Raw genomic sequence first — 14,457 nt, forward strand, 5'->3', positions numbered from 1 at the left:
GCTGGCAACAGTCTTGCCTTAGAGCTGGTTCAAGCCCCTCTGAGCACACACGCTGCTTCCGTGCAGCTCTGTGTCAGTGCCACAAGAGCGCACATCCTTCAGATAAAATAAGTCCCTGCCAGTGCCTGATGAGTCGTCTCCTCTACGTCGGTGAGACTGGACACAAATTTGGAGATCGCTTCGTTGAGCACCTGTCCGCCGCAATAGCGTGGATCTCCCAGTGGTCACCTATTTCAATTCCCAGCTCCGTTCCCTTGCTGACATCTGTCTATGGTCTCATGCACTCCACAGATTGGAGGAACAACACCTCATCTTCCATCTGGGCACCCTCCATTAAACCCCCTCCCCCCCTACTTCTTCCCCCAGCTCCCTCTCCCTCTTAGCTTTGTCTCCTTTCACAGAGCCAAAATAAATTCTCACCTCTCCTCTTATCATATCAATTAACACCTTTTGATGGACTAGTCTCCTCCCCCTGGCCAGTCTTCACTCTCTTTATTCTGATGCTTTCCTGTTCTTTGCTTATTCCTTGAAAGGCTCAGGCCCAAAATGTTGGTAATATACATCTTTACCTCCTATGGGTGCTGAGAGACCAGCTAAATTCTTCCAGCATTTCTGTGTGCTTTTTTACAACAATCACAGTGTCTGCAGATTTTTTGTGTTTCACTCCACATCAGTGGGACAAGGTCCCATGGCTCAATGAGGAAAGCAGGGAGAGGTGGGATAGTGGTTATGTCACTTGTCTGGTGATGCACTGTATCACCTAGAGTTTTATTTCAATTCCTAAATTTGATCTGGAATTAAAAGAGTTGCTGATGGTCGCGGAGACCATGAAATTGATGGGTTGTCAGCACAGAACAGGTCTCTTGGCCCAACTCCTTCTGGCCAACCAAGTTGGGATTCTGGGCTTGTACCAAATACCTGCATTAGGTCCAGATCCCTCTAATCCCTTTCCATCCATTTAATTGTCCAAATGCTTCCTGAACATTGTGATTGTACCCAGTTCTACAGCTACCTTTGGTAGCTCGATCCAGATAGGGACCACCCTCTGAAAAAGGTGGCCCTCTGGTCCCTCTCAAAACTCTCCCCTCTTGCCTTAAATCTCTGTCCTCCAGTTCTAGAATTATAGAATCCAGTGGGGACTGGTGGGGAGGGGAGGTAGTGAGGGGCAAGGCTGAGCATTCACTTTATCCATGATTCCATAAACCTCAATGATTTCACCTCAGGTTCTCTTGCTCCAGGGATTAAAGACCCAGCCTATTTAACATCTCCCTGCAACAATCCCTCCAGTCCTGGCAACATCCCAGTGAAATGCACCCTTCCAGCTGATTAATAACCATCGTCTAGCTGTGGAGGAAATCACATCCATGTGGCCCTTTAGGAGTTAGGCAACACCTCCAGATGAAGCAAACTGCCTAATGCTTAACTGACCTCTGAAATGACCCAGCAAGCTTCAGGGCAATTAAGGGAGAGCATTAAATAATGGCCTTGCCAGTGATGCCTGCGTTCCCTGAATCTAAATAAACCCTCCAATGATATGGCTGATGCAGAAGTTAGCAGTGTTTCTGCTGTAGAGTTGAAAGAGAAGGTCAAGAGATACAGTCATCCACTTAGCGAAAGTTCATTTCTAGATCGGCTGAGGTGGAGTTCGCACTCCGCTGGTCTCTCCCTACATCCAAAAGACCTGCTGGTTGGTTAATTGGTGACTGTAGTGTTGGCAGGAGAGTTGGGGGTGGGGAGAGGGGTGGTGTGAGTGAAGCAAGCAAATGATAGGATTGCTCAAAGAGTTAGCAAAGACTCCAGGAGTTGAAGGTAAAAACACATTGCTGGAGAAACTCAGCAGGTCAAACAGTGTACTATATGAATGTAGCAAAGATAAAGACACAGAAACAATGTTTGGGGCTTGAGGTCTTCATCGAGGTTTGAGAAAATGTGGACAGGTACCCAAACTCAAAGGAGAACCTCTTCAGGGTAGGTGTCCCTCGAAGAGATTAGCAGTTTTGCATTGGACAGGAGTAAAACACAAAAGTTTGCAGACACTGTGATTGAAATTAAATCACTACGCAGGTCAAACAGTGTCCTTTATTTTTTTTTCTTTGGCTTGGCTTCGCGGACGAAGATTTATGGAGGGGGTAAAAAGTCCACGTCAGCTGCAGGCTCGTTTGTGGCTGACAAGTCCGATGCGGGACAGGCAGACACGATTGCAGCGGTTGCAGGGGAAAATTGGTGGGTTGGGGTTGGGTGTTGGGTTTTTCCTCCTTTGCCTTTTGTCAGTGAGGTAGGCTCTGCGGTCTTCTTCAAAGGAGGTTGCTGCCCGCCAAACTGTGAGGCGCCAAGATGCACGGTTTGAGGCGATATCAGCCCACTGGCGGTGGTCAATGTGGCAGGCACCAAGAGATTTCTTTAGGCAGTCCTTGTACCTTTTCTTTGGTGCACCTCTGTCACGGTGGCCAGTGGAGAGCTCGCCATATAACACGATCTTGGGAAGGCGATGGTCCTCCATTCTGGAGACGTGACCCATCCAGCGCAGCTGGATCTTCAGCAGCGTGGACTCGATGCTGTCGACCTCTGCCATCTCGAGTACTTCGACGTTAGGGATGTAAGCGCTCCAGTGGATGTTGAGGATGGAGCGGAGACAACGCTGGTGGAAGCGTTCTAGGAGCCGTAGGTGGTGCCGGTAGAGGACCCATGATTCGGAGCCGAACAGGAGTGTGGGTATGACAACGGCTCTGTATACGCTTATCTTTGTGAGGTTTTTCAGTTGGTTGTTTTTCCAGACTCTTTTGTGTAGTCTTCCAAAGGCGCTATTTGCCTTGGCGAGTCTGTTGTCTATCTCATTGTCGATCCTTGCATCTGATGAAATGGTGCAGCCGAGATAGGTAAACTGGTTGACCGTTTTGAGTTTTGTGTGCCCGATGGAGATGTGGGGGGGCTGGTAATCATGGTGGGGAGCTGGCTGATGGAGGACCTCAGTTTTCTTCAGGCTGACTTCCAGGCCAAACATTTTGGCAGTTTCCGCAAAGCAGGACGTCAAGCGCTGAAGAGCTGGCTCTGAATGGGCAACTAAAGCGGCATCGTCTGCAAAGAGTAGTTCACAGACAAGTTTCTCTTGTGTCTTGGTGTGAGCTTGCAGGCGCCTCAGATTGAAGAGACTGCCATCCGTGCGGTACCGGATGTAAACAGCGTCTTCATTGTTGGGGTCTTTCATGGCTTGGTTCAGCATCATGCTGAAGAAGATTGAAAAGAGGGTTGGTGCCAGAACACAGCCTTGCTTCACGCCATTGTTAATGGAGAAGGGTTCAGATAGCTCATTGCTGTATCTGACCCGACCTTGTTGGTTTTCGTGCAGTTGGATAATCATGTTGAGGAACTTTGGGGGACATTCGATGCGCTTTAGTATTTGCCAAAGCCCTTTCCTGCTCACGGTGTCGAAGGCTTTGGTGAGGTCAACAAAGGTGATGTAGAGTCCTTTGTTTTGTTCTCTGCATTTTTCTTGGAGCTGTCTGAGGGCAAAGACCATGTCAGTAGTTCCTCTGTTTACGCGAAAGCCGCACTGTGATTCTGGGAGAATATTCTCGGCGACACTAGGTATTATTCTATTTAGTAGAATCCTAGCGAAGATTTTGCCTGCAATGGAGAGCAACGTGATTCCCCTGTAGTTTGAGCAGTCTGATATCTCGCCTTTGTTTTTGTACAGGGTGATGATGGTGGCATCACGAAGATCCTGAGGCAGTTTACCTTGGTCCCAACAAAGCTTGAAAAACTCATGCAGTTTGGCATGCAGAGTTTTGCCGCCAGCCTTCCAGACTTCTGGGGGGATTCCATCCATACCTGCTGCTTTGCCACTTTTCAGTTGTTCGATTGCCTTATATGTCTCATCCAGGGTGGGAACCTCATCCAGCTCTAGCCTTAGGGGCTGTTGAGGGAGCTGGAGCAGGGCAGAATCTTGGACTGAGCGGTTGGCACTGAAAAGAGATTGGAAGTGTTCTGACCATCGGTTGAGGATGGAGATCTTGTCGCTGAGGAGGACTTTGCCGTCTGAGCTGCGCAGCGGGCTTTGGACTTGGGGTGAGGGGCCGTACACAGCCTTTAGAGCCTCGTACAGCAAAGATAAATATACAAAACCCAAACGCTTCAGGCTTGCGCCCTTCATCAAGGTCTTTCGTCTCATGCCTTGATGAAAGGCAAGAGCCCAAAGCATTGGCTATGTATTTTTGGGTATGTACGGACACCGTTTGACCTGCTGAATTTCTCCAGCTTTGTGTTTTTATTTTAATCATGCAGACTTTTGTGTTTTACTCAAGGAGCTGAGTTTCCACGTCGCAAGAATTTAAAATTTAAATATAAATTTTGTTTACAAAAAAGTTATATAAGCATACAGCACGCTAACAGGCTTTTTCAGCCCGCGAATCCATGCTGCCCGATTACACACCGAATTAACCTACAACTCCCCCCCCCCCACCACCGTACATTTCGAACAGTTGGGGGGAGGAAAACCCTCGCAGACCCAGGGAGAATGTGCAAAACTCCTTGCGGACAGCCGCGGGATTTGAACCCCAGCCCACATCGCTGGTGCAGTGACAACGTGGCACTAACTGCTGCGCCGCACGTGCCACCCAAAGAAGAGGTGAGCAAAACATTCCTTCTCCAAAATGACCCTGAACCAACCTGCCATCCACTACTGGCTGGGTCTGGATGCGGGCAAGACAACGGCCTTTTGCCGACATTGTCTTCAAGGTGAGGGATCTTGGAGGTCATTGCAGAAAATTCCTACTGTTCCACTGCTCTGAGACAGGAGAGGGGCAACGTAGACAAGCACAAAATGAACTATCGATGGTTTCAGTGCCAGGACATAAGGCTGAGGATCTCAGCGCACAACAGTGTTCGATTTTAACATTAAAGAAAAATGTGGATGGGTGCATGGATGGGAGGGGCTAGGGACTAGGCAGAATAATAGTTCGGCACAGACTAGATGGGCCTGTTTCAGCGCTGTAACGTTCTACAGAAACCGTCGCACACAAATTTTAGTAAAAATACAGGAGGAACTCAACAGGTCTCGCAGCGCAAATAGGAGATCAAGATATTATTGGTGTTTTAGACACGAGTCCTCCTTCAACGATCTAGGTCCATGAAGGACGAAAGTCTGTGATATATCTTGACCTCCTATGGACGTTGCGAGACCGGCCGAGTTTCTCCAGCATTTCTGTGTTTTCACTATAATCACGGCATCTGCAGACATTCATGTTTCATTACACAAATTTTACCCTGACTCACTGAATACTTTGGGTGTCTAAGTGAACAGACTCCAAATGCTCCTGTCTGTGACCTCTCCTGAAGGTGGAATTCGTTCAAATGCAAAAGCTAAAGATAGATCGATGTGTAGTTATTCACCGGTACAACACCGGATTCTGTTGACGCTGGTGGTTAAGTGAAAAAACACACAAATGCTGGAGAAACTCAGCAGGTCAAAAAGTGCCCTTAGATAGAAAAGGTGAAGATACATCACCAACGTTTCGGGCTGGAGCCCTTCATCCAGGGGTGGGGGGAACATAAGAGATATCCAAACAAAAGGGGGAAGGTGGGTGGTGAGGGTGGGAGATGATGTGGGGGTGGGGGAGGGAGGACTGCAGGAAGGCGAGGGAGGAGTCTAGGCTAGGTGGAGAGAGAGAGAGAGAGAGAGAGAGAGAGAGAGAGAGAGAGAGGGGAAGTCGAAATTGGAATGACTAGTTAAAGCAGGGAGGGGGGATAAAAAAGCAAGCTGATTAGTGGAATGCAGCGAACTCGATGTTCATGCCCTGAGGTTGGAGGGGGCCCAGACAAAAAAATGAGGTGTTGTTTCCTCCAATCAGGGTGGGGTGCTGTGAAAGGCCGTGGGCAGACACGTGAGCTTGAGAGAGTGACTCTGTAGTCATTCACCTGTCGCCTGTGAAGACCGCGCAGCCAAGCATTCAGGAACGCCGGTGGGGGGGTAGAACAGGGCAAACCGCAGGAGTCTGATCTTTCCTTCATGGGTCATCCTCTCCGAGGCTAAAGGTTGTGGGTTCAAGTCTCACTTTCACACAAAAAAGCTCATCCCAACAGCCCTTCTGCAGCAGGGAAGGAGCACGGCACTGCTGATGGGCTTGTCTTTGAAACGAGAACAAAAAAAATTCCCAGAGCACAAATTCAACGAACATGAGGAACAGATCGAGGGGTTAGCCGTGACTCTCCAGCCCGTTCAGGAGCAGACAGCTCTTTCTGCCTGATCCTCAGTATCCCCGGCACATATGGAGCCTAAAATTCTGCCTTAGCTTTAAATAATGTCCCTGGTATCTGGAATTCAAGCAACCGGCAAAAAAAAAATCAAGGAAAATAGATAAAAAACATTAAAAAATAATAAACAAAATAATAGGTAAAAATATGCATTTAAAATTGTAAATGTTCTCAAAAGTAACACATAGACCTTTGATGAAGATGGGAGCAAATATTTAACCAGCGGAGGGCCTTGGTTGTGGATTTGCTCGTAGCAGCTGTTTGAATAAAGTTGTGTGAACCAACGATGGCGTCGCCCAGGATGAAGAGCTGGTTGATGCCGCTCACCGTTGGGGTGACTCTCTTAAAGTGTCTCCTTATCTCTGCTTAGTACAGTCGCCCAGGTCTGTAAACTGGGGGATGGGGGGGTTAATTATCTATAATATTATTTGTCTTTTGGGTGGCTCCATGGAGGGGGAGGAACCTGCAGATGCAGCAACGGTTAAATGTTTTCAAAGCATGTGTTTGAAAATAAAGTAAAATGTTTTGTTTATATACAGTATATATAAAAATAAACCATATACAGCGCAACGCTACACAAAGTTTATACAGCGCTAACCAGGTGGCACGATTTGGATAGCAGTTAGCACAACACTGTTACAGCGGCAGCGGTCGGGACTGGGGTTCAAATCCCACGCTGTCTATAAAGAGTTTGTACATTCTCCTCGTGTCTGCGTAGGTTTCCTCCCACCATTCGAAACGTACCGGGGATGTAGGTCAGTTGGGTGTAAATTGGGTGGCACGGGCTTGCGGGCCGAAATGGCCTGTTACTGTGCTGTGAGTATAGATTTTTTTTTAAATTTAAATTTTCATGCAAGTGAAGTTTGTTCAGTATTAAGACGAGTGTAGTATTTTTGCCTTTGGAACTGTTCATTCTTAATGCAGGTGAATTAGTTTGGCATTGGAAGAGTAACTCTCAAGCAACCGGTAAATATACTTATCCAGCTTCTATCAATCCCTACGGGTAACTCGACGAAACCTTCAAGAAGGCAGAAGGGTTAGAGGTCATTGCTGTGTTGTGACTGCAGAATCCAGGGCTGTGATGACAGGGTCAGCCGTTTAGTGAGGCAGCAAGGATAATTTTCTTCACACAGATGACTGTGAATCCCTGCAGCTCTCTAACCCCCCCGAGGCTGTCACTGATGTGCACTCATTGAATAGCATCAAGATTGAAGCCAGTCGACTTCAGGGCAAGAGGGAAGCTTAAAAGAGTTCAGGTGCAGTGATTGAAATTAAAAAACACAATGCTGGAGAAACTCAGCAGGTCAAAAAGTGAACTTTATTATAGCAAAGAACAAAATGCATAACCAACATTTTGGGCCGAAGCTCTTTATCAATGTATCATCGACAAGGGCTCAGTCCTGAAACATTGATTGTGTATCTTTTGCTCTATAAATTGTTCTGCTTGAGTTTCTCCAGCATGGTGTTTTTGCTTTAGTGTTTGGGCAAAGTTGGAAGTTACAAGGGTTGAATAGGAATGTAAATGAGGACAGAAGCAGTCATAACCCTCCTCTTGCCTGCAGCTGTACGCTGTCAGGAGTTAATAAGATTAGAGTGAATGAAAATTATCACAAACTCAAAAGCAGAACTACATGTTATAGAAAGCACAAGTCATTTATTTGAATGCGAACAGACGTTAATTATTTCAGGAATTTGGAAGGTTGGGCACAGAAGCTGGTCATGTAGTCCAGCAAGTTCCTTCCTTGTATCTCTTGATATGAGAGGAGGAAATGCAATTGTCTCCTCTAACGTGTATGAAGATGACACACTTTGAAAATTCATTTATTTCATTCGCACTTGGACTTCTTTCCTGTTGGTCAATTGGGTGGCATGGGCTAGAGAGCCAGAAGGGCCAATTACCGTGATGGTTGTCTAAATTAAATTTTATAGGAGGCTACAAATCCTCTGTTAAAAGAGTGGCCACACGTCAGTAATCCATCTTGATCTTGGTGCAGTCAGTGACGGACATGGCAAAAGGTTTCACCCGGACATCCCAACCATGGGAAAACGGTATCAGGGTGACTGGAATCCATCAATGCTGGCCAACTGTTGTTGGACATTGACCCAAGAGGCTTCAGGCACTGAGCACAAACGAAAATCAATGGCAAAACATTTTTAGGCCAGTTGAACTAATGTAATCTGTCAGCATCATTATGAGAATAAATGTGCTAAATTTAATAAAAGTTAATTTAATGTTTCTCCAACTTCCTACAGCAAATCTGAAACTAGCTTTGTGTTCAGCTTGAAGTTATAAACTCCCAATGTTTTTTCAGGAAATAAACCTTTTAGGCAAAGCATTGGGCAAGAAAGAAGAGGTTTCTAAAATAATCCATAAGGGTTTTGATGATGGTATCTGTGATAGCTTTGACATCTACCTTAGGCGTCCCTGCGACTCAGGGGGTACCATTCTCTCCCTCTCGGCTGACACTGAGCCCGGCATTGAAGGAGTGCTGCACTCTCAGATGCGCCACTCTTCAAACCCCACATCCCGCCAGCTCAACCTCAAACTTCTATTTGATGCAGGACGCAAGCGTGCAGGAGAAACTCAACAGGTCACCCAGCCGCCATAGGGTGACCAACAATTTAGGGCTGAGCCCTTCATCAAGGTAGGAGCAAAGATAGGCAGCTGTCTGAATGACCTGGTGGAAGGGGTGGGGAGGAATGGACATGGGGAGGAGGTACAGGCTAATAGATACAAGAAATAGGAGCAGGGTAGGCTATCCAGCCCATCTAGTCTGCTCCACCATTCAATGGTTGATCTGATGATAGGCTCACCTCCATCTACCCCATATCCAACCGTGTCTTAAAAATATTTACTGAGGTCACATCCACAGCTTCAATGGGCAGATAATTCCACAGATATGCCACCCTCTGGGAAAAACGGTTCCTCCTTATCTCCGTCCTAAATCGACTGGATCTTGAGGCCATGAGTGATGATACACCACTGGCCTACTGCAGGGGATGACCTGTACACCTGCAGGAAGAGCACTGGAGGACAAGGCAACACCTGGCCGGCTGTCAATCAGCCGACCTGAATGGACCAAGCCCCACCCAGTTGGCTGCCGATCACCCTCTGGGATACAAGCTACATCTGACCCTTCAAAGTCAATCTCAGGGCTGATAGTTATCTCTCACTCAATAATCATTAAAAAAATTAGATTGTCTCCTCATTATAATATTTGTGTTGGTGGGATCTTCAGAATGTGTGAATTGCCCATTGTGGACTACACTTTAAAAAGTTCTACACCAGCTGCATGTCTGAAGATCATGGTAACACTTTCTAAAATAACAACCTGGAAACTTGGGAAAGGTACATCAGGAACCAAGCTGACATTGATGAGAGCAAGTTTAGAGTACAGCATCAATTTATAATTTGCATGTACAAGACCATTTTTTGTTCCATAATTCACGTCAAAAATATCCTGGCGTCCTGTGCCGTGCACAGTGAGATGCCAACACCACACAAAGACATCAGAAAGTCAAACCAGCCAGCTGCTGGGAATGAAACAAATGTCCGCGCTCAGAACAGCATGAACGTAGGGCTCCCTTTGCAAGCGGAGCAGAATAAGCACTCGTACTTTATGGCGTGGATCAAGTATCTCTTCGCAAAGCACCATCCTCCGTAGGGTTGCACCAGATTATCGTCCATGTGCTATCACCGAGCTTTAGGTAAAAAAGAAGCTTGTTTTTTAAAAAAATCATTGCGTCTGCAGACTTCTGTGTTTTACACCAACCTTTAACTGATGGTGTAGTGATTTTCAAAGTTTTTTCTTTCCACTCACATTCCACCTTAAGTAATCCCTATGCCACAGGTGCTCTGTGATTAGTAGTATGGTATGTGAGTGGAAAGAAAAAGTTTGAAAATCACTGTTTTAATCGTACCTAATGGACTCGTTATGTGCTTGGTTTCAGAACTCCAAAGGAAATGGGCCGATGACAAATTTTCTCAGGCAAAATACTTCAGTAACAATTGGGTCTAGAGGAGTGGTTCTCAACCTTCCCTTCCCACCCACATCCCACCTTAAGCAATCCCTTACTAATCACAGAGCACCGATGGCATAGGGATTACTTAAGGTGGGATGTGAGAGGAAAGAAAAAGCTTGAGAAACACTGATTTCGTGCATTGGCTGTCAGAGACATCAATTAAATAAATGGTAGAAAGCCACTCAATTCATGTACATCGGGGTTTACAATTTGCAAAGTGGGAAACTTCCAAGTACAACCCAAGAGAGGAACTTTTCCAAATTTGCCAGAATTGGAGACTGACATTCAGCTAAATATCTCCAGCAGTTGTCCTCAACCTACCACATACCACCTTTAGTCATCTCCCACTGGGATACCATAGGTGCTCTGTGGTTAAACAAGGGATTATTTAAGGAGGCACGGTGAGTGGAAGAAAAAAAGGTTGAGAACCACTGATCTATTGGGTAACGCAGCCATTCTCAACTGGGGCTTTCCCTTCCCCCACTCCCTCCCCGGGGGCCGCATTTATGGGAGGCCACAGACTGAAATCATAATCACCGGTAGGAGAGAAGTATGGAAGAAACCAAAACGTGACCGCTTCATTGGGAAAGGAGCCCATAAACTTTGAGCAGAGGCCCTAAGGGGGCCAGAGTCGGAAAAAAAGGTCGAGAATGGCTGGTGTAAAACATAATGTTGCACTGCCTGGTAACATTCTCCTGAGTGTTTTTAAATTCCATTTCCTTGTCACACCCTCCGAGTTTAGAAAAGTTTTCCACGTCAGGTTTGGAGGCCCATTGATTTTGTTCTTGCAATTGGAAACAAGAGAATTAACCAGGTTACTGTCAAGTTTCTCAAAGGGTGGTTGAGCATAGCAACAAGATGGTCAAATCTGGGTTCAATTTAAGTGACACATGACAGGGGTGCTAACCTTCAACTAAATTCCTACCACTTGGGAGAAGCTGAAAGTCAATCCTTCCTTCTCCTCCTGGGAACTACCCCGGTTAGAAGCCATAGGTCACCAATATAGGTCCCCTGGTCCTTTCAATGATTCCAGTCGGCTCCAGATGATCCTTCCTGCCTGTTGGTCAAAAGGTTGAAGCCCAGTCCTCTGCCGACACCAGGCTCAGCGGGGAATGCCTGATAGCCCACCCCTATCCCCTCAGTTACAAAGACCTGAGACACGTCCATATTTTAGGATTGACCTCCCGACTGAACAATGCAGAAAGAACAGGATTTATGGGAGAGAAATGGGGCCATTCAGCCCAAGTCCACAGCAATGCTCATACTCCACACAAACCTCCTCCTATCCCTCTTCAGAACACCCCATGTAGATCTTTAAAATGTTACATTTTTTAAATTTAAATTTAAACACACAGCACGGTAACGGACCCTTCCGGCCTACAAGCCCGTGCTGCACAAATACATCCAATTAACTTACACACCCGGTAAATTTGGAAGGGTGGGACGAAATCAAGCACCTGGAGGAAACCCATTCAGACACGGGTTGAAGGTACAAACTCGTTACAGTTAGCACCAGATTCAAACCCTAGTCGCTTATGCCGTAACTGTGCTGCCCATGTTCCCTCTAAGCTGTGCGTGCGCGCACACGTTTCGCAACCAGCGCACAAAGGGAACTGCTGTGCACACAAAAGGTGAGTGACCTAAAATAATGTAGTAATTAATAACTATACATTGACAATAATCTCTTGGCTAAATGAGTGCCTTAAATATGAATGATATTCTGTGCAGTTTTACATCAAATATTTTGTAAGCTGTGCTGTGTGTGAAGATTTTCACATTCAGGGTCTGCATAGTTTGTCGACTAACTTTGTAATTGAATGAGTTTTGATTTAACCATTTCCAGCAAGTTTAATAATAATCATCTGTGAATTGATGGGTGTTATTAATTTACTCAGACATTGCATCACATAAAAATAAGAAATACTCATTGATGTTTTAATTAATGAAGCAACATACAGAACAAAGTAATTCAAAGTCCAGAATAAAATCTTAACTAAATACGTTACTTCGTAAAATGCAATCAGAGTGCATTATATTAAAACATGCCAATACAGTTTTATTGGCCATGAGAGAGAGGCTGGGCCAAAATGATCTTGAAACAGTTTCAAGTTTACATTTTCACACGCATTCATTGCGCACAGACTTTTGTCACGGGAAAATAAAAACGTGCACAACATCAGATTTTTGCCCCCACTGACGACTAAAAATTAGAGGGATCATTGCATGCTGCCCTCTTTCATCTGCTCACCCATTTTCCTCTTTTTAACAATCACCACAGTCATTCCCATCAGAAATTTCTCACCAGTCCTTCTCAGTGACGCATGAGAAACTCTTGAATTCACCACTGGATTCATCATCCCAACGACTATTCAGCCACACAGATGGAAAGATCTTTTCTACATCCCCCAACTTCTCAAAGACTCAGCCCTCAGGTTATTTCTCCGCCCCAACCTGTTCCCTTCCCTTAATGCCCCTGCCCTCTGCTCTTTGTCCGTAGATTGACCAGCCGCTCTGAGGCCACACATGCAAAACCCAGTGAAGAAGAACGCCTGGCCCAAATCACCAGGAAAATGTTAAAGACAACATAGGCATGACTCACCCAGTCAGAACCACCACAAAATCCATGATGTTCCAACCATTCCGCAAATAAGAGCCTTTGTGGAAAGCAAATCCAAGGGCAATTATTTTGATTCCTGCCTCAAAGCAGAAGATTCCAATGAAATATGGCTCAGTGTCATCCTGAAACAAAGCAGAAATACGGTCGATAAATGCTTAGTTAATATCGATGTCAGTGTGAAGGTTGTCAGCTTCACCCCAAGCTTTCTCCAGTCAGCGGGATGTGGAAGTGGGCACGGAATTCTGGAATGGTCAAATGCATTTCTACCAGAGGTAGAGGGAGTGCCGAGTGACAGCCAAAGGGTATACCACACTGTCTGAGGGACAAAACAGAGAGAGTGCCACTCTGTCCTGGATCTGTGTGGCACTCCCTCTATTCTACCCCTTGGAGAGCATGGCACTCGGACAGGCTGAAGAAGGTTCATCACACTATCCGAGGGGTAAGACAGAGGGAGAGCCGCACTGTCTGAGGGATGGAAGGAGAGCCGCTCGTACGAGGGACGGAGGGAGAGCCACATTGTCGCAGGGACGGAGGGTGTGCCACGCTGACTCAGGGGGAGGACCAAGGGTGGCAGAAAAAGGGTGAAGGAGGGGAGTGAGGGGGATGTAGCTACTGTAGATTGATACAAGGGAACAAAAAGGCACCCAGTGCTGGAATGTGGAGGAGGCCAGGCAAAGGGAAAGGTGTAAGGCAAGGGATCCATGAGGATAAAACGTGTGAATAGTGGGTAGACAAAACCAGGAGGGGAAGAGGGACTGAACTGAGAGGACCAGAGATGGGCGTGAAAGACTGGAGGGTAGGGTTACCTGAAATTGGAAAATTCAGTGCTTCGATAACACCCCATCCCAATAAACCGCTTTACATCATGCATCCCCCTCTCCCAAAGCATTGTGGGAGCGCCTTTCACCATGGTGACTGTACCAGTTCGCGAAGATGCCTGACCACCACCTTCTCAGGGACAATTAGCAGTGGGCAATGAATGCTGGCCTTGTGAACAACCTCCATAATGAAAGAAACTGTTCATCAGCAAATCCTCTGCCGAAAAACCTGACCTCCTCCCAACATCTGCACCCAACCCTTTCTCAGTCCCAGTTTTGCCAGAAACAAGGTGTCACACCTGTAGCCTCCAAGAAGGTCGACAGGGGCAGTACGAGACAGAAAATCACTTACAAGACGCTCGGACATGGGAGTCTTGTCGTCATCGGGAAGATGCTGTTCCAGGGCTAAGACAATACAGTTGGCGATGATCGTTGCTAGAATCATGTATTCAAATGGAGTGAGAGAGTTAAGGCAAATCTAGTGGACAGAAATGTTACATGAAAAAAACAGCCACTTCCATCGACATAATACTCCACAAGTAAAATTGTTTTGCAGTGTAAAACAAGAAAAGCAAGGACTTATTGGACTGAACACCTGACCAGGCAGAAAGGTAGAGACAAGACATTCAAAGTCCAGATTTACTGCACGTACACGATATCACATACAAACCTGAGATTCTTTTTCCTGTGGGCCAGGCAGAATTACCACTGATTGGTCATGTAAAAAAAAACTATCCTCAAGAAAAGATA

General features: G+C 46.2%; 1 protein-coding gene across 1 annotated transcript in view; it reads right to left on the minus strand.

The window, feature by feature from the left end:
- The window catches only part of LOC138758466 (voltage-dependent P/Q-type calcium channel subunit alpha-1A-like), a 371,903-nt gene extending 357,743 nt beyond the window's left edge, over window positions 1-14,160 (minus strand). The window contains exons 1-2 of the mRNA XM_069927418.1: window positions 14,060-14,160; window positions 12,872-13,011 (exon numbers count right to left, since the gene is read on the minus strand). Of these exons, the coding sequence (XP_069783519.1) occupies window positions 12,872-13,011; window positions 14,060-14,152 (233 nt within the window). The 5' untranslated portion in view covers window positions 14,153-14,160. The remainder of the gene's footprint in view (window positions 1-12,871; window positions 13,012-14,059) is intronic.
- Between the last annotated feature and the right edge of the window lie 297 nt (window positions 14,161-14,457).

Source organism: Narcine bancroftii, chromosome 3, assembly GCF_036971445.1.
Source record: "Narcine bancroftii isolate sNarBan1 chromosome 3, sNarBan1.hap1, whole genome shotgun sequence".
NCBI lineage: Eukaryota > Metazoa > Chordata > Chondrichthyes > Torpediniformes > Narcinidae > Narcine > Narcine bancroftii.